This window comes from Delphinus delphis, chromosome 11, assembly GCF_949987515.2.
Source record: "Delphinus delphis chromosome 11, mDelDel1.2, whole genome shotgun sequence".
Classification (NCBI taxonomy): Eukaryota; Metazoa; Chordata; class Mammalia; order Artiodactyla; family Delphinidae; genus Delphinus; species Delphinus delphis.
The window spans coordinates 71,870,059-71,891,885 of NC_082693.1; the positions used below are offsets into that span (position 1 = coordinate 71,870,059).

Genomic DNA, 21,827 nt, shown 5'->3' on the forward strand with positions numbered 1-21,827 from the left:
CCAGATTAGACGGCTGCACTTTTATTACCATGGTACATATTGTATTTTCAATTACTTCTAAGGCATCTACTTATACCTTGCTTTCCCCACCTGGAATGTCTCTATCAAAATCCTACCCATCTTCGGTCAGGTCAAGAACTGGTCAAATGTTTTCTGCTAGAGAAGTCTTCTAGTTTCCTCTAGCCCATTCATGACCTTTTCTGAATCCTTCTGTTAACAACCTTTCCTTTGACAATCATATACCCTTAGCATCTAGTATCTTGAAACTGCCACTTACTTCTTACACTGTTATTTCTCTCTGGCTTGGCTGTAAGTTTCTTGAGGTGAGGCGGCCAGCTTGACATCCTGTCTTCAGTATATCATATGATACCTCCATGCAGTGTGGCTTTAAATATTTGACTGATGGAGCAAGAAAAGACTGTAGACCTTGATTTTCTTCTATGATATAACTTCAGATTCTCAGTTTATTGTAAATAATTAATTTAACCTGAAAACTGTCCCTAATTCTAAAGAAAGGCATAAATACTACATTCATACTCTACACAGTTGCCAGAGTAAAGACAAGGACACTCTGAGTTCTCTGAGTCCAGTGCTTTGAGTCAATTAGAATAATACTAGCAAGATCATCAATTTCATTATGTTCATTTGTTGGACAAATAGTAATAAAATACATCAAAACCTAGGAATATAGTTTACCTAAAAATAACAATTTTAATAATCCTAGAGTATTTTAAATAAGCTCTGTTTAGTTAGTATTTAAAAAAACACCACTTTATATAAGGACACAGAAGAGAAATTACTGTCTTATTTGCCTTTGGGGAGAGAGGAGCTGAGGATGTAGTCACACCACATGTGCTATGCTAAATGCCTTGTACAATTTTGATGACAAAACCTTCGTCTATTTCTAATAGAATAAATGAAAACATTAAAAGACTCAATGGGAATCTTGAACTAAATAATCTTTAGAAGATCAGCAAATAGCAAGAGACAACATAATTGGAATAAGATTCAGAAATTTGAGATCAACATTTTTAAACTATGTCTATGTGACAGCCAGTATATCCCTTTACAGAAACTTTTTTTTTTTTTTTTTTTTTTTACAACAAAGCTTTAAAAATGCAGATTGGGAACAGCTTATTTTGATCCCGAAATATTGTATCAAATTTCCTGCCTGGCATTAGAGACACAAGTGCAAGCCACAAAGATACCAACTGTTACACTGTATGCCATAATTTCTTCTCTGTTGTAAGAAGGCATCAGAGCATAGATATCAATACACTTAGATCTAGAAATCATCCTGAATGTAATATTAAATCAAGTCAAAACAGGAACAGAAGCCAACTATTTCTTATACCATAAAAAACCTGCTTTTATCCTAAGAAATTTCACAAACTAAGTTTTAAAGAGTAACCTTTTTACATCTTATCTTGATGAAAATGAATTTCTAAAGAAACTTTCTTCCAGTCTGCAAAAACCAAACAAATCCCCAAAATAAACAGCAACCACAATAACAAAAACCAAAACCATCTATAAATACTGCTTTTTTTTCTTTTTTGCTTCCAATACTTCTCTGTGTCTTTTCATTATAATTACATGTAAAGTTCACACCACAGTAGTGCTTCATGCCAGAATAGAAACAAATCTCCTTTACATTTATGTTTGATTTGTTGTGCAGAAGCAAAAGAAAAGCAGCCGATACAGAGGAGATGACAGATTAAGAATTACCACTAGATTAATGGAAAGGCAAACAATTACAGTGATTGCACTTTAGTTTTCTAACCACTTATCTATCAATGAGCTAAAAGAAAGACACATACATTGAAAATTTAAAGGAAAGCTCTTTAAAGATACTCTTTATAAAAATCTAAATGCTTCATGAATATCTGTCTTCAGAAAATGTGTCAGTAAAATAAATAAAATCAGGAGTCCTTATGTCTTGCCAGGAGGCAAGCAGCTATCTTCCAGATTGTAAAAAAATCTAAGGGGGACATCATTAGCCTAATTCCAAACCAACTTATAGCAAACAAGTTTTTGTTTTGTTTGTTTTATTTTTATGTAGCATCAAGCACACAACTCAAAGTAACAGTGCAGTCTTCCTTTTAATGCTTATATGTGGGGCTGAACCATGGGAAATCACTGATATGTATTAGATCGTTTTTGCCTACAAAATGGCAATATCATATAATTCAGCCTAATAGTATCCCTTATGTGGGTAATAACTGTACTCTTCAGTCTTATTATTCTGCTTTGTAACACAACTGCAAAAGTGTCACGTGTTTATTATTAAAAATTGTCTTCCCTGTAGAGAACAGACTTGTGGTTGCCAAGGGGGACGGGGGGAATGGACTGAGAGTTTGGGGTTAGCAGATGCAAACTATTACATATAGAATGGATATACAACAAGGTCCTACTATATAGCACAGGGAACTATATTCAATATCCTGAGATAAACCATAGTGGAAAAGAATATGAAAAAGAATTATATATATGTATAACTGAATTACTTTGCTGTACAGCAGACATTAACACAACATTGTAAATCAACTATACTTCAATTAAAAAAACAAAAAAAGAATTGTCTTTTTGAAATCCCGCGTACCCTGTATTCCCGAGTTAGGGTTCTATAACATGGACACTTGACTTTGGCACTTCTGCATTACCATCCAGGGACAGACACCCTGCTATCGCTTGCTAGGTGGCACTTATGCCCACCTCCATAGCACACTACTGAGAATACATGGATTGCTCAGGTCATGAGGTTTTGCAAATTTCAAAGGGTAATGGCAGGGAGAGTGAGTCTCAAAGCTCTGATCAAAGATTTTTGATGATCTCTGATATCTTCTAGGCCAGAAACACCCAATTTTAGTCTACCAACTACCTCACAAGAAGGCAGCACATCTCAAAAACCACCTACCTTTTGCTCCTCTCACCAGTGAGGCAAAAACCCAACTCACCAGAATTTGTAAATTTCAACAGTGAGACTTTTGAGTAATTCATTGAACATAAGTATTGAGCACCTACTATAAGCTAAGCACTGTGGCAAGAATTCGATGTCTAGTTAATTTTTTTTTTTTTTTTTTTTTTTTTTTGCGGTACGGAGGCCTCTCACTGTTGTGGCCTCTCCCGTTGCGGACCACTTGCTCCACGGCATGTGGGATCTTCCCGGACTAGGGCTCGAACCCGTGTCCCTTGCTTTGGCAGGCGAATTCTTAACCACTGCACCACCAGGGAAGTCCTCCCATTCGTTCTTATAACTAGTTTTGCCCTGACTAGCAGAATTGATGGCAGAAATAATCTGCTTTGCAAAGATTAAGCAGACTCAAATTGAAATGCTAAAACTCTCAATTTTTGAAGCCTTTGGATACACTTAGTAAATAAATTATATGTATGAAATTTTTAAAAACAAAATTGCAAGTGTTAGAAATACTTCTTAATTTCTGGATTATCCTTCAAGAGAGACGAACAAAGGGAAATGATTGCTTTTCTTACACCTTCTAAAGAGACTAGACGTAAGTTTAGCACCTCTGAAAGGCAATTACCAAAGAAGGAAATCTGTTCTGTGACAGCAAGTGAAATGTCACATGGGTGGCACCTTAACGGGAGATGAGACGGTATGGATTCTACTGAGCTCAAGGTCCTCAAATTGAAGCTTTTCTAGAAATTGGTACTGCTCCCCCTTGTGGTTATTTAGACACATTGTAAATATGACTTTTGTACCAGGTTTTTTCTATGCTAAGGTGTTAGGCTATTTAGCCCATTTTTTATGTTCTCTCCCACACACTTTTTTTTTTTTTTTTGTGGTACACGGGCCTCTCACTGTTGTGGCCTCTCCCATTGTGGAGCAACAGGCTCCGGACGCACAGGCTCAGCGGCCATGGCTCACGGGCCCAGCCGCTCCGTGGCATGTGGGATCTTCCCGGACTGGGGCACGAACCCGTATCCCCTGCCTTGGCAAGCAGACTCTCAACCACTGTGCCACCAGGGAAGCCCTCCCACAAACTTTTTAAGGAAAATGGATTGTGCCAAACAATTAAATACCATTTAAATGCCAAAGAAAACTTACTGTGGTAGAATCAAAAGAAAGGATGTCCACAACAGGTGGAGTAGAGGTCTGCAAATCGACTACATCAAGCTTTGGATTAATCTGTATATATACATTAAAAAAAGCTAATATTAGATTTTTATACCATAGGAAAGTGGATGCCATTTCTAATAATCTAGAGGGTATTTCCTAATATATTCTAAAATGAAAATATCCATATATTAGCATGGATACAAAAATTTTAAATAAAATATTAGCCTATCAAATCTAACAATATATAAGAAAAGATCATTGTGAGCAAGTTGAATTTATCCCAGGAATAAAAAGTTGCTTTTACATTAGAAAATCAATGGGATTCACCTATTAAGGGATTTTAAAAATAAAATGAAATGACCCACCTCAAAAGATGCAGAAAAAAATCCTAGCCAGTTCAGTAAGACAAGAAAAGGAAATAAAAGCATTATGATGTAAGAATTAGAACAGAAGAAATAAAAATTGTCATTCATATATAATTATCTATAAAGAAATCCCAAAAGAATCTACTGCTGAATCATTAAAACTAAGAGAGTTTACTAGATCCAAAATTGATATACAAAGTCAATTACCTGTCTGTACTTCAGCACACAGAAAATGTAAATTTTTAAAAATCATAATTTATAATGCCATAGAAAATTTTTAAATACATCAGGAAAAAACCCCAAAAATGCATATGACCTTTAAAGAAAAAAACCTCATATAAAGACATTAAAGAAGTCTTTAAAAAATAGGAAGCAATCCGATAAAGAGTTCAGAAGCAAAGCCCTGTATATATGGAAAACAAATACAAAGGAAAAATGGTGCCACAAATCAATAGAGGAAGGATGACTTGTACCTAAGAAAACGGGCTCACTAAATAGATCCCTGCCTAATACTACATACAAAGATGGACAGCAGATAAATTATAAACCTAAATGGTATGTTAAAACTACAAAGTTAGTAGAAGTAAATGTGTAAGAATATCTTTCTGACCCAGGGTAGAGAAGAATATCTTAAAAGCTGCAAAAGTAAAACCATAAGGCAAAAACTAAGTAAATTAAAAAAAAATTGATCCATCTGTTTGCCCCAAAACTAAGGATTTCTGTTTAACAATGGTTACCACAAAGTTAACAATCAGATAATGGAATAGGAGGAGATATTATATCTGAAACTGAAAAAGGACAAATACCTAAAATATATAAGAAAAACCTACAAATCAATGTGAAAAGAAGAGCAATCCTAAGGAAAAAATTATAGAAAACCTAACAGTTATCTAGAATATGAAGAGATTTTCAGAAACATTAGTAGTAATTAGAAAAGGGACGATTAAAGCAAAATACTGCTTAACACCTACAAGACTGCAAAAGCTAGAAAGCTCAATGATGGTGACATTGTTTAGAGCAACACTGTAATGGCAAAAACAGGAACAAACCACAGTCTTGCAGAAACTAACACAACATTGTAAATCAACTATATGTCAGTAAACAGTAAATTAATTAGAAAAACAAATCACAATCAGAAATCCCCACCTGTTTATCAACAGTAGAATAAATGTATAATCATGGGAATTACTACTGTAGTAAATTCACTGAAATCCTATACAGCTGTGAAAATGAATGAAATACAACTATGTGCAACAACATATGAATGTATGAATTCAGAATCCATGCACATGAATCTCAGGATTTTAATGCTAAATAAAGGAGGCTATAGTAAAATATATGCAGTATGATTCCATTTATATAAAGTTTAAAACTATCCAAAATGAAAAAAAATCTCATTACTGATTCAATCATAAATAGTAAAATTTGAAAGAAAAGCAAGGGAATAATTAGAGTGGTGACTACTTCTGAGGGAGATTATTTCAGAATTCAGAAAAACAAAAAGGGAAAGAAACCACATGATCACCATTTATTTACTAAACATTATGAATACAAAGAAGTAAACAAAGGGCAAGAGAGATAGCAGAACTTGGTATCAAATAAATCCAACAGCAAAAAGCATACTGATGAACCTCAAAGGAGAAACTTGACTGAGCACTTAGTGAGAAAGGCTTCCCGTGGAGGAAACAGAGCTTGTGATGGCTCCTTTAGAAAAGGTTTATAAAACAAAAGCAAAAAGAGAGAGACAGAGATGAGGTTACAAGCCTCCCTGAGCATAGAGGCAGAATGCTGACACGATACTGCTGCACAGGGCAGCGACAAGAGAGGGTGGCAAGGGTCAAATTGTGAGGGGTGAAGGAATTTGGGAAGGCACAGAAAAACTGGAGGCTAAAATGTGCTTTAGAAAGATCAATCTGACAGGAACATGTAGAGTATCAAGAATAAAGTAGGGGTTAACAGTGAGGACAACACTGCAACAGTCAGGGACTGTGGTAAGAGGAGTGGAATTATTTTAACAGCACTTATCAAGTTTGATGGGTACAGCTGTAGTTTTGGAAATATTAATAAGCATTTACATCTATCCAGCCACTTGTGTCAGAAGTAGAGGTGTATACTCCCAATAATCCCCACACTGCAGTAAAGAAGGAATTAGAACCATGTAGGACTATCTGCTTGGCCCACCAACACCTATGTTTCTTTCTGGCCATTCCACAGAGCAGAACGCACAACTTCTTCCTATCAGCTCCAGAATCCAGAGTTGAGGCAAAGATAAGAAACTTGAGGCTGACTCGCTTTCCTTTTAATCTTGGGTGAGCTGTCCAGAAAGAGTGCTTGCAGACACATCATTCTCATTTATCTACTGCCACCTAGTGTAGATATGAAATTGTTTACCAATGAAAAATACAATCTGGTTTTGCCATCTGAAACTGGAATTGCTCAAAAAACCACTAAATCACATGGAAATGGTCAGCATTTCTCATAGAGAAATCCTTGAGCTTCTACAAGCTGGGAAACTTTTGATGTAACAATATTTTACTGTATTGTACCACAGTTGCTGCCATATACGTTAAATGGAGCAGGAAATTCTTACTAAGTAAAAGTTTACAGTCTTCTCTGCAAAGAAAATATGCTGAGGCAGTGACACTTACAGTTGAGTTCTTTGCAAGCTAACCTCCATGAATATTAACAGTACTATCTCTCCATTTTTATTAAAGGAAAGAACGCTTCAATAACTACAGTTGCCTTGAAATGGGGTTGGCTGCCTTATGAGAGGCTGAGTTCTCCATCACCAAACAAGGGATTCATGCATGAGGGAGGGTTAGTATACACGACCTCACCAATACCATCCCACTCTGAGGTTCTGGTGTATCCATCATACTGAGGAGTCCACGAGCACAAACCCTGCTCTGACAAATTCTGAAGGGCAAGAAATATGCCCATCTTGTTCACTGTTGCACACTCTAAAGCTAGTACGATGTCCAATATCTGTTAACAGGATGAGATTAACTTTTTATTCTACTGAAGCACTGCATCAAAATAGTTAAAGGTACAGAATGGAACCGGAGTGACTGGGTTGGAATTCTCATGTTGTTACTTACTAGCTTTAAGATTTAATTCACAGACTAGGAACCAAGATGGCAGAGTAGAAGGACGTGCTCTCACTCCCTCTTGCGAGAACACCAGAATCACAACTAGCTGCTGGACAATCATCAACAGGAAGACACTGGAACTCACCAAAAAACATACCCCACATCCAAAGACAAAGGAGAAGCCACAATGAGACGGTAGGAGGGGCGCAATCACAGTAACATCAAATCCCATAACTGCTGGGTGGGTGACTCACAGACTGGCGAACACTTATACCACAGAAGTCCACCCGCTGGAGTGAAGGTTCTGGGCCCCATGTCAGGCTTCCCAACCTGGGGGTCCGGCAACGGGAGGAGGAATTCCTAGAGAATCAGACTTTGAAGGCTAGTGGGATTTGACTGCAGGACTTCAACAGGACTGCGGGAAACAGAGATTCCACTGTTGGGGGACACACACAAAGCAGTGTGCACATCAGGACCCAGGGGAAGGAGCAGTGACCCCAGGGGAGACTGAACCAGACCTACCTGCTAGTGTTGGAGGGTCTCCTGAAGAGGTGGGGGGTGGCTGTGGCTCACCATGGGGACAAGGACACTGGCAACAGAAGTTCTGGGAAGTACTGCTTAGCGTGAGCCCTCCCAGAATCTGTCATTAGCACCACCAAAGAGGCCAGGTAGGCTCCAGTGTTGTGTTGCCTCAGGCCAAACAACCAACAGGGAGGGAACCCAGCCCCACCCATCAGCAGTCAAGCATATTAAAGTTTTACTGAGCTCTGCCCACCATAGCAACAGTCAGCTCTACCCACCACCACTCCCTCCCATCAGGAAACTTACACAAGCCTCTTAGATAGCCTCATCCACCAGAGGGCAGACAGCAGAAGCAAGAAGAACTACTGTCCTACAGCTTGTGGAACGATAACCACATTCACAGAAAGACAGACAAGATGAAAAGGCAGAGGGCTATGTACCAGATGAAGGAACAACATAACCCCCCAGAAAAACAACGAAATGAAGCGGAGATAGGGCAACCTTCCAGAAAAAGAATTCAGAATAATGATAGTGAAGATGATCCAGGACGTCGGAAAAAGAATGGAGGCAAAGATCGAGAAGATGCAAGAAATGTTTAACAAAGACCTAGAAGAATTAAAGAACAAACAGAGATGAACATACAATAACTGAAATGAAAATTACACTACAATTAATCAATAGCAGAGTAACTGAGGCAGAAGAACAGATGAGTGACCTGGAAGACAGAATGGTGGAATTCACTGATGTGGAACAGAATAAAGAAAAAAGAATGAAAAGAAATGAAGACAGCCTAAGAGACCTCTGGGACAACATTAAACTCAACAACATTCGCATTATAGGGGTCCCAGAAGGAGAAGAGAGAGAGAAAGGACCCGAAAAAATATTTGAAGAGATTACAGTCAAAAACTTCCTTAACATGGGTAAGGAAATAGCCACCCAAGTCCAGGAAGCACAGAGAGTCCCATACAGGATAAACTCAAGGAGAAACATGCTGAGACACATAGTAATCAAACTGGCAAAAATTAAAGACAAAGAAAAATGACTGAAAGCAGCAAGGGAAAAATGACAAATACCATAGAAGGGAACTTCCATAAGGTTAACAGCTGATTTCTCAGCAGAAACTACAAGCCACTGGGGAGTGCCATGATATACTTAAAGTGATGAAAGGGAAGAACCTACAACCAAGGTTACTCTACCCAACAAGGACCTCATTCATATTAGATGCAGAAATCAAAAGCTATACAGAGAAGTAAAAGCTAAGAGAATTCATCACCACCAAACCAGCTCCACAACAAATGCTAAAGGAACTTCTCTAAGTGGGAAACACAAGAGAACAAAATGACCTACAAAAGCAAACCCAAAACAATTAAGAAAATGGTCATAGGAACATACATATCGATAATTACCTTAAACGTGAATGGATTAAATGCTCCAACCAAAAGACACAGGCTTGCCGAATGGATAGAAAAACAAGACCCATCTATGTGCTGTCTACAAGAGACCCACATAAGACCTAGGGACATATACAGACTGAAAGTGAGGGGATGGAAAAAGATATTCCATGCAAATGGAAGTCAAAAGAAAGCTGGAGTAGCAATACTCATATCAGATAAAATAGACTTTAAAATAAAGAATGTTATAAGAGACAAGGAAGGACACTACATAATGATCAAGGGATCAATCCAAGAAGAAGATATAACAATTATAAATATATATGCACTCAACATAGGAGCACCTCAATACATAAGGCAACTGCTAACAGCTTAAAAGAGGAAATCAACAGTAACACAATAATTGTGGGGGACTTTAACACCTCACTTACATCAATGGACAGATCATCCAAAATGAAAATAAATAAGGAAACACAAGCTTTAAATGACACAATAGACCAGATAGATTTAATTGATATTTATAGGACATTCCATCCAAAAACAGCAGATTACACTTTCTTCTCAAGTGCACACGGAACATTCTCCAGGATAGATCACTTCTTGGGTCACAAATCAAGCCTCAGTAGATTTAAGAAAACTGAAATCATATCAAGCATCTTTTCTGACCACAACGCTATGAGATTAGAAATCAATTATAGGGAAAAAAACGTAAAACACACACACACGGAGGCTAAACAATACGTTACTAAATAACCAAGAGATCACTGAAGAAATCAAAGAGGAAATCAAAAAATACCTAGAGACAAATGACAATGAAAACATGATGACCCAAAACCTATGGGATGCAGCAAAGCAGTTCTAAGAGGGAAGTAGCTTTATAGCTATACAAGCCTACCTCAAGAAACAAGAATAATCTCAAATAAACAATCTAATGTCACACCTAAAGGAACTAGAGAAAGAACAAACAAAACCCAAAGTTAGCAGAAGGAAAGAAATCATAAAGATCAGAGCAGAAATAAATGAAATAGAAACAAAGAAAACAATAGCAAAGATCAATAAAACTAAAAGCTGGTTCTTTGAGAAGATAAACAAAATTGATAAACCATTAGCCAGACTCATCAAGAAAAAGAGGGAGAGGACTCACATCAATAAAATTAGAAATGAAAAAGAAGTTACAACAGACACCACAGAAATACAAAGCATCCTAAGAGACTAAGAGACTACTACAAGCAACTCTATGCCAATAAAAGGGACAACCTGGAAGAAATGGACAAATTCCTAGAAAGGTATAACTTTCCAAGACTGAACCAGGAAGAAATAGAAAATATGAACAGAACAATCACAAGTAATGAAATTCAAACTGTGATTAAAAATCTTCAAAGAAACAAAAGTCCAGGACCAGATGGCTTCACAGGTGAATTCTATCAAACATTTAGAGAAGAACTAACACCTATCCTTCTCAAACTCTTCCAACAAATTGCAGAGGAAGGAGCATTCCCTAATTCATTCTATGAGGCCACCATCACCCTGATACCAAAACCAGACAAAGATACCACAAAAAAAGAAAATTACAGACCAATATCATTGATGCATATAGATGCAAAAATCCTCAACAAAATACTAGCAAACAGAATCCAACAACACATTAAAAGGATCATACACCACGATCAAGTGGGATTTATCCCAGGGATGCAAGGATTCTTCAATATATGCAAATCAATCAACGTGATACACCATATTAACAAATTGAAGAATAAAAAGCATATGATCATTTCAATAGATGCAGAAAAAGCTTTTGACAAAATTCAACACCCATTTATGATAAAAAGTCCTCAAAAAGTGGGCATAGAGGGAACCTACCTCAAAACAGTAAAGGCCATGTATGACAAACCCACAGCAAACATCATTCTCAATGGTGAAAAACTGAAAGCATTTCCTCTAAGATCAGGAACATGACAAGGATGTCCACTCTCACCACTATTATTCAACATAGTTTTGGAAGTTCTAGACATGGCAATCAGAGGAGAAAAAGAAATAAAAGGAATACAAATTGGAAAAGAAGAAGTCAAACTGTCACTGTTTGCAGATGACATGATACTATACATAGAGAATCCTGAAGATCCCACCAGAAAACTACTAGAGCTAATCAATGACTTTGGTAAAGTTGCAGGATACAAAATTAATGCACAGAAATCTCTTGCATTCCTATACACTAATGATGACAAATCTGAAAGAGAAATTAAGGAAACACTCCCATTTACCACTGCAACAAAAAGAATAAAATACCTAGGAATGAACCTACCTAGGGAGACAAAAGACCTGTATGCAGAAAACTATAAGACACTGATGAAAGAAATTAAAGATGATACCAACAGATGGAGAGATATACCATGTTCTTGGATTGAAAGGATCAATATTGTGAAAATCACTCTACTACCCAAAGCAATCTACAGATTCAATGCAATCCCTATCAAATTACCAATGGCATGTTTTAGGGAACTAGAACAAAAAATCTTAAAATTTGTATGGAGACACAAAAGACCCTGAAAAGCGAAAGCAGTCTTGAGGGAAAAAAAACGGAGCTGCAGGAATCAGACTCCCTGACTTCAGACTATGCTACAAAGCTACAGTAATCAAGACAATATGGTACTGGCACAAAAACAGAAACATAGATCAATGGAACAAGATAGAAAGCTCAGAGATAAACCCACGTACCTATGGTCAATGAATCTACGACAAAGGAGGCAAGGATATACAATGGAGAAAAGACAGTCTCTTCAATAAATGGTGCTGGGAAAACTGGACAGCTACATGTAAAAGACTGAAATTGGAACACTCCCTAACACCATACACAAAAATAAACTCAAAATGGATTAGAGACCTAAATGTAAGACCGGACACTATAAAACTCTTAGAGGAAAATATAGGAAGAACACTCTTTAACATAAATCACAGCAAGATCTTTTGTGATCCACCTCCTTGAGTAATGGAAATAAAAACAAAAATAAACAAATGGGACCTAATGAAACTTCAAAGTTTTTGCACAGCAAAGGAAACCATAAATGAAATGAAAAGACAACCCTCAGAATGGGAGAAAATATTTGCAAACGAAGCAACAGACAAAGGATTAATCTCCAAAATATACAAACAGCTCATGCAGCTCAATATTAAAACAACAAACAACCCAATCCAAAAATGGGCAGAAGACCTAAATAGTCATTTCTCCAAAGACATACAGATGGCCAAGAAACACATGAAAAGCTGCTCAACATCACTAATTATTAGAGAAATACAAATCAAAACTACAATGAGGTATCTATCACCTCATACCAGTTAGAATGGGCATCATCAGAAAATCTACAAACAACAAATGCTGGAGAGGGTGTGGAGAAAAATGGAACCCTCTTGCACTGTTGGTGGCAATGTAAATTGATACAGCCACTATGGAGAACAGTATGGAGGTTCCTTAAAAAACTAAAAATAGAATTACCATATGATCCAGCAATCCCACTACTGGGCATATACCCAGAGAAAACCATCATTCAAAAAGACACATGCACCCCAATGTTCATTGCAGCACTATTTACAGTAGCCAGGTCATGGAAGCAACCTAAATGCCCATCGACAGACGAATGGATAAAGAAGATGTGGCACATATATACAATGGAATATTACTCAGCCATAAAAAGGAAAGAAATTGGGTGATTTGTTGAGACATAGATGTATCTAGAGACTGTTATACAGAGTGAAGTAAGTCAGAAAGAGAAAAACAAATATCGTATATTAACGCATGTATGTGTAACCTAGAAAAATGGTACAGATGAACTGGTTTTCAGGGCAGAAGTTGAGACACAGATGTAGAGAACAAACATGGAAACCAAGGAGCGAAAGCCATGGGGTGGTGGTGGTGGTGGTGTGATGAATTGGGAGATTGGGATTGACATGTATACACTGATGTGTATAAAACTGATGACTAATAAGAACCTGCTGGGCTTCACTGGTGGCGCAGTGGTTGAGAGTCCGCCTGCCGATGCAGGGTACACGGGTTCGTGCCCTGGTCCGGGAAGATCCCACATGCCACGGAGCGGCTGGGCCCGTGAGCCATGGCCGCTGAGCCTGTGCGTCTGGAGCCTGTGCTCCACAACGGGAGAGGCCGCAACAGTGAGAGGCCCGTGTACTGCAAAAAAAAAAAAAAAGAAAAAAAAGAAAAAGAACCTGCTGTATTAAAAAATTAATTAATTAAATAAAATTGAAAAATTTTAAAAAAGATTTAATTCACATGTGCCTCAATTTCTCATGGGATAAAAATGGTGCTTGCTTTATAGAGTTTTAAGGAAGATTTAATGACAATTTGTGTAAGGCTATTAGAAAAATGTTGCATGTGTTAGATATTAGTATTATTACTGCTATTATTATTATGTAATCTCTGAAGAACAGTTTTTGAGGTCCAAAACAGTGTAGACATATAGCACAGCTAGAACTAAATTACAAAACTGATAGAGGAGTGGTCTTCTTTTTAATCATAAATCATAATGTTTCAACCTTAATAGAAGGTTGAGATAAAACCCAATCTCAGACTCCAAGACTTAAAATTGATCACTTGTAGTTTTGAACTATGAATCGTGGCCAGACTACCATAAAATATCATTATACAAATATTTGGTTAAGTTAAAGGAAGTTTTCCTTCCTGATCAATGTCGTACAGAATTTCCTATGCAATGTGTAGATTAAGGTAATCTCAAGTGGCCATTACAAAATTAGAAGCCATCAAAACAATTATTTTATTAACAAATTCTTTTTAACAAACTAACCATTATCCCTTCCTACAATATTCGGCAACTCTCCTAGAATAGCTATTTTGATGCCTTTCTGTCACCAAGATCTACCACCATCCCTTAGAACGGCTCTACGTCTTCCCATCAAAATATGCAAAAGGGTAGGGAACTGCTTGGGAGAAAAGTGTCAGGCACACACATTAAGTTAGTTCCTCCTTCAAGAAGGAAAGTTTGGTTTTGTCTGGGCGGCTGGACTAGGCAGTCCAGCTCGTGACAGTCTGAAGAAGACAAAGTCAGCACAAATTCGTGATGTGCCATTGAGCAATGCAGGCAGGGTTAAGATACCTTGTTTTAAAAGTGGGCTTCTTTCCCACCAAAAAAAGCAAGAAGTTGTTCTTATGTTTTAATTAAGACAGAGTGCCCAGGCCAGGAGCGTTACAAAGGCTCCCCAGTTAGATGAGCAGAAAGGACAGAGGAGGGGTCTGACACAGCAAGGGAAAGGATTTCATGCTTCCTGCCTTCTTTCATGTGGCCTTCTTCTCTCATTTATTCTAAAAGCAATCTGGCTATCACCCTCTCTATCTGTGTAGGAATTAGTAATTTATATCTGTAGTCAGCTGGTACCCAAGGTCTAAGACTCCACAGGATTCCCCACCTTCAAACAAGTGATGACTTTAAGGCTGACAAATGGATGGCTTTTGCAAAAGGCCAAATAATTTCACCCAGAAGACTGAGATTATATGCGATTCAAATGAGCCTCACAGAAAACACAATAAAATACAAATCATAGGAAAGATATGTTACTTCAAACTCAGAAATGAAGCATTCGTGGTTACTGTAAAAAGAGAAAGCTGGGGAAATTAGATTATTTAGATGCCATTTATTTCACATCTTCTAATAATACATTTTTATTCCTTTAGTCAGGAATTCTGACCTCAAAAAAAAAAAAAAAAGTTTAGCGCTTCCCTGGTGGCGCAGTGGTTGGGAGTCCGCCTGCCGACACAGGGGACACAGGTTCGTGCCCGGGTCTGGGAAGATCCCACATGGCGCGGAGCGGCTGGGCCTGTGAGCTGTGGCCGCTGAGCCTGCGCGTCTGGAGCCTGTGCTCCGCAATGGGAGAGGCCACAACAGTGAGAGGCTGGCGTATCGAAAAAAAAAAAAAAGGTTTACTAGTTTCCAAATATTTCCAAAGTAACATATGTAAGCTGACCTTGCCTAAAGCTTTGAAAAAAAAAATCTAATCCATCAAATTTAGTATTTCAAAGTAAAATTTGCTAATCTTAAATGAGCACAGTACAACTTCTGATTCATACTATTCTAAATGATATTTTAAAATTTATAGTCTTTTGGCTCTATGAGGGATTCACAGACATTACTTTAAAAAATAATTTGATATTTAATAATTATTTATTCATAATATTAAAGATGTTCTCTGTCCAGAAAACTTTACACCCTTGCTTTATTATAAGAGATTTTAAGGGAAAAAAAAAATGAACAGTTGGTTGTTCATATGCAGAATCGTGTATCATAAAATCTCTGGCATTTCATATCACAAAATCTGAATTTTGACAAATATTAAGTCATACTGTATACTTAATTTAAGCAGATAATAAATGTAAAGTGCCCAGGTAGTAACTGATATTTAATAAACGTTCAATACTCTCTATTACGTACTGGCATCTAGTAAGAACCAAGCCTTTTGGTAAATATGAAAAATAAAAATAGTAAGTAGAGTTGTAGAGAATATCTATGTGCACAATCTGTATACTCTCCCGGGATATTTCTCTCATCACTGTCCTGTATACAAACCATATTTAGAGTGGTAAATCATGATTACTTGTTTACGCTTAGGGAGACAGAGCATTGGTTCCCCCAATCATCTTCTGTAACTAAGATAAGGGAAAGAAATGGATAATGACTCTTTATGAATTGGTCTCTGATCCCCTAGGATTAGAAACTGACATTCACTTTCTCAGAAGTGCCATTTTCTAAAATTTTTGTGGTAGATAAATGATAGCTACTACAGTTGCTACTATAAGTTTATTTCAGTCCCCATTCAGTGAGTATGTATGAGTGTGTGCAGATAATTTAAACTGTACACAGAGGCTGACTTTCTTAAGGCAACAAACGTAATTCAGTCACAGTGTTCAAGATTCTGTATACTGTAACTGAGGTGTAACTCCAAGATGAAAAGCCAGTTTTTAATAGATTTTTAAAGGGTATATGTGAAAAATATGGGTTGAGAGTGGCTCTGCATGCCCTGGGTCATCTTGACGTAGCCATAGAAAGCAACCCAGCTGGTTTTACTGCTCTCTGGCTCCACTGTCAGAGAAGAGCTACTTAGAGAACTTGTTGACACTTTAAAGGAAGTCTAGGGCTTCCCTGGTGGCGCAGTGGTTGAGAGTCCGCCTGCCGATGCAGGGGACACGGGTTCGTGCCCCAGTCCGGGAGGATCCCACATGCTGCGGAGCGGCTGGGCCCGTGAGCCGTGGCCGCTGGGCCTGTGCGTCCGGAGCCTGTGCTCTGCAACGGGAGAGGCCACAGCGGTGAGAGACCCACGTACCGCAAAAAAAAAAAAAAAAAAAAGAAAGTCTAGCACTCTTAAGTGAGCTGGGGCTGAGAGTAAATCACAGAGAAAATGGCTTGAATCCTCAGTGCTGAGGCAGTGTGATGTCATGGAAGTATAAATGAATTAGGAGTAAGGAGACCTGGGCTCAGCCTGCAGCTCTGTCACCTACCACACTGGAAAGGTAGGTGGCTAAGCGGATGAGAGGGCAGCAGCAATGTTGCTGATCAGGCCCAGCTAAGCTACAGAAATACTAGAATAAAAAACACCAAGAGTCAATAAAACCAGCTTAGGTAAAACAAGAAAAGAAAACTCAAGTTAAAATATATTTCACATATATTTGATGTGAACGCATGGGATCACAGGGGATCAACAAATGCATCCATAATTGCAGAAACTGAAACAAAAATGTGGTGAACCACAAATTACATTACATTCTTTCTTTCAAAGAAATGAAAGAGGGGGAAATGATAATACAATAAGTGGCATGAAGATGTAGTAAAGCACAATGGTAAACACTTTAGTTAGAAGGTCTGGAAAGATGGTCGGAAGTTGGAGAGGACAAAAATTATAGCAAAGAACTGAAAATAAACACTACCATTGAAAAACAAGGAAAGAAATCCCCAAAATGTGGCTAGATTAAACAAAATCTAAAAAACAGTCTAAATGAATTAGAAGTTTTAAAAACTTAAATTTATGCATGCGTGCACATGCACACACCCATACACAAAACCTGAGACTAAAAGAAATACCTGAGGTAAGAGAAAAGGCTAAGACCAAGGAAACCAAAATTAAAGAACTGACATGGGGTAAGGAAGCCAGAGACCACAGAAGGGGGTCTGGAACTACAGCATGAATAACAAGCAGGAGGTGGCTGTGAACTGCCACTCAGGAATAATATCTTAAGAATTTTTAAGCATCTACTTGAAAAGCAAAGAAAGACTCTGCCAGTGATTGGGAAAAAAATTCAGATGAACAGATAATAGTAATTCCTGATATCTGCTCTTTCTGAGAGAAAAAACAACTTAAGAAGAATCATGCAATGGGAATTCCCTGGCAGTCCAGTGGTTAGGATTCAGCGCTTTCACTGCTGTGGACCCGGGTTCAACCCCTGGTTGGGGAACGAAGATCCCACAAGCCAGCAAAAAAAAAAAAAAAAAAAAAGAATCATGCAAAATGGAAAGAAATAGACTAATACCAGCAAAGTACCCAGCAAAGACAGAACTTTTTTCTTTGAAGAGAGTAGAACATTTAAATCTATAGGCCCTAAGGGAACTTGCCAACAAAAATTTACAGCTAAACAGATAATTATATACTTGAAAATATATGTTGGCAAACAGTAAAATGGTCTCAACTATTAGGTTTAATGCTTAAGTCTCTTCTTTTTACTGTTCATAAGACCTTTTATTTTATTTTTTATTGTAAAAGGGCTTCAAGATACCTATTTCAATAACTGCTCTAAAAATTCTTGCCCTTCAGCCCTGTTCTCTTGACAGCCATCACATGAGCTCCCTAAACGTGCCTAGAATATGAAGCCAGCTCAGACTTTACAGTCATCAGAGGTCTTAGATTTGATTCCTCATTTCCATTATTATTAACACAATTTTTAAGTTTTATTTCTAAATCTTCAAGAAGCAAATATGAGAGGCTTTAGTACTATTACACACTACCTTATTTACAGTTTTATTAGTGAAAATAATTGTTTCTTGAAGTGCTGCTGTTTTAAAGCAGGACTAGGTTTCATCTAATTAAGTATAATTTCAAGCATCTAGTTGACCAACAGCCCCAAAGTGTACACTTAACAAATGGTAGGGCAAATATGCACAAAGTACTCACTTCAATAGTTTCAATTTTTCCCTCCCGGGGATGTGGTGTCCTTGGGTAGATATCAAGAAGATGTGGTGGTGAATCAAAGTGTAATCTTTTGAGGTTTCTTTTAATAACGTCTTTACAATTCAGTTCATCAAAGTTAGTCCTCCACAATAAGACCTATACAAATTAATCAGGTTGGCAGTTATTGACTTGCATGTACAAGCAGTAGAAGTAAATTTTTAAAAAAATGAATATATAGAATTGTCTCTCAAAATAGTCAGGAAGGCTAGATATATATTCTGACAACATTACATCTCAACACTTTTTTTTTTTAAAGGGTGATAGGGAGAGATTTAGCATTTCAAATTGCCTTTTTGTCCAGTTTAAAATTCATATTAAGAAAATAACTTATTATCTTAAAATCCTCTTTTATTTTTCCCAAAGCCCAAAATCATGTTTTTGGCTTTACTGTCCACCTTATTCAATAAATCTGGCTCTGAATGACTTTTGGTCATTTCAAATAAATGCAGATTTGCTATACAAACAATTTAATTTTACCATCCTCAAGGAGCTTAATCAACATTTGAAAAACAAGGCATACAGACAATAGATTAGGCAATAATTCAAGTGAAAGGGCCACACCAATATTAGGTATTCAGTAAGTGTCAGTTTTATGTATTATAATTAAGTGTAAAGATGAGCAAAAGAAAATAACTGCTATTTGAGTTCCAAAAACTATCAGAACTGGAAGTATTTCAGCTATGAGATAGCAGACTTCCTGGCACTAAATTAAAATATAAACTCATTGATAATCATCTTAACATATACAAACTAGCTGGTTGTAAAAATCTTAGCTGAGGTCTCAGATTCCATGCCCCTAACCAAATCAAAGAGGGAGCCGAGAGATTTACAAACCTGTGCATCTGCACCTCCTGATGTAAACAGCTCTCCACCTTTTGAAAATGTAACAGTGAAGACAGGCCCCTAAGAAATAAAGGGAGATAAAAGAAAAACTTACTTGGTAATGTGTTCTCATGGCCAAGAAGGCCGTGAGTATTAATTTTTCATCCTAACTTGTGCAGACTATTTATGCAATGTCTTGAGAACATATCCAGCTGTTAGTAACTTATGCAGGCAAAGAGAATCAAAGAATCAACCCAGTTACATTAAAACATCTATAAATGATACTAAGTGAAAAAAGAGATGCTAATAAAAATGAGAAAATACACTCTTCTCCCCTTTAAAGAAAAGCTTGTGCATAGGTAAGTTAGTAAGAATTTCTGTTAAGATTTTCTGGCTTTGGATTCTTTATTCAACAAATCACTAGCAGAAACTGAATGATAATTCTGTAGGTGATGGGAATGAGGCTGCATGAACAAAGCTTATTTCCTGACCACAACAGGCTTCACTGAGTTCTCCCTTCATGTGGGCAATATTGAGCCACTCAAAGTTTTAAGAGCAGGACATGGATAGAAGAGCTGTGATTGATGAAAATTGATATCACGATTGTGAGAATGATGAGTTGGAGTCAGAACAAATGGTTGCAGGGCAGTTAGGAAGTTACTGCAATTATCTAGGTGAGAGGTAACAGGAACACGAAATGGAGCAATGGCTGTGGAGCTGGACAAGACTATACCCCGCACAGTCACAACATGACCTCTAGGTCAATTTTCAGTCAGGATAAGAGTAAATCTTCCTCATTTCAAAACTATTCGTATGCTGTTTGTTTTTAATATGTCCTTAATCTATGCAAGAAAATCTTGAAGGAAAAACATCTTATATTTTTCAAGTAGACCATCCCACAGACTCAGGTTATTATAGCCTCATAAACACCTTCACCTCCAGACTGTGAAATATTCCATATTCATGTGTAGTGCTTTTCTCCTAAATTATTTTATTTATCTTTTTTCTATTACTCTGTCCTTCTTCCATGGATATTTTAATCTTTGGCCACTTTTATTTGTTGTTCATCCAGCCTAAATCCATGGGTACACATATATCTGAGCTGGTTAGTGTCTATTTCTGCTTCACTCTAACACAGCTGCAGAACAAATGATAAAGCAAGCAGGAAGTCCGGCAGGACACATGAAGGCAGAAAAAAAAACTTCTCCCTTAGACCACAAAACCCATTCTATTTCTGGATATAAATAACTTATACTTGGTTAAAAGGAAGTACCTAGTACATCTTATTAAAAAAAAAAAGAGGATGCATTCTAAAAAATTTAGAGAAGTTTGAATATTTACCCAGAAAGGAAAGATAGTTTCTACACTTAAAAAGTTTTTCTTTAGTACATTATATACTAGTGTATATGTGTGTTTGTGTGTGTGTGTGTGATTGAATAGGCTCAATAGATAGCACCCCACTTCCCCACTGGTTTCCTAAAACAACTGAAAAATAAGACAAAAGAAATATTATCTTTCTTACTGATGAAGGCTTATAAAGAGAAAATGTGGCTTTATCTGTGGGCAACTGGGCTTTCTAGAACTGAATCCCAGAATGAGTCAGATTTGAGTACCCAGTCACAGGCAAGGCTGGACAAGGGCAGGCCTCCCCACAAGAAATATCAGAGGAAAACCATACAGACAGGTACAGGCTCCCAAGAGTAGAAGGCATTGGGCTCGACTTGTCAAATTTCTCCTTCTAAACTCGCCAATCAGATTAGTGAAAGGATAGAGTGAGGGGGTGTGGAGGCTAAGAGGGTCAAAGCTAGTGGGACAGCCTCCACATGAGGGGAAAGATCAGAAGTAAGAAAAACATGTATCCATCACCATTTAACCAGTCAAACCTATACTACATACTGAGGAAGATAGCAGTAAAGGATTAAGTTAATGTCCACTGAAAAATACACATTGATTTTGACATGAATTACAATAAATAATATTTATTTAAAGATAAAAAATAATATTTATTTTAAAATAAAAAACACAGCCTTGGAAGCAAAAAAAAAAACAAAACACATTGTGGTAGCAGCAATGTGTGCTACACTTGGAAAAATAATAAAGCCATATAATAAAATGGATCAAAACTTTTAAAGATATATTATTTAAGAAGTAAAAATCTTACTGTTCATACCGTATGTCCTTGAAGTGTATATATAAGCCTTCCTTCTAAGAGGTCCAGAATCTTAAGCATACCATCTGAAGAAGCAGTGATGAGATAGTTACCCGAAGGATGGAATGACACACAATTAACTCCACCGCTGTGAACTGATTTGTAGAAAATTAAAGCAAA

At 37.3% G+C, this 21,827-nt stretch overlaps 1 protein-coding gene across 2 annotated transcripts in view; it reads right to left on the reverse strand.

Moving 5' to 3' along the window:
- The window catches only part of POC1B (POC1 centriolar protein B), a 107,420-nt gene that overhangs the window by 35,513 nt on the left and 50,080 nt on the right, over positions 1 to 21,827 (reverse strand). For both annotated transcript variants that reach the window (XM_060025341.1, XM_060025340.1), the window contains 4 exons: positions 21,669 to 21,802; positions 19,511 to 19,579; positions 18,620 to 18,772; positions 4,064 to 4,144 (listed from right to left, as the gene is read on the reverse strand). In XM_060025341.1, the coding sequence (XP_059881324.1) occupies positions 4,064 to 4,144; positions 18,620 to 18,772; positions 19,511 to 19,579; positions 21,669 to 21,802 (437 nt within the window). The remainder of the gene's footprint in view (positions 1 to 4,063; positions 4,145 to 18,619; positions 18,773 to 19,510; positions 19,580 to 21,668; positions 21,803 to 21,827) is intronic.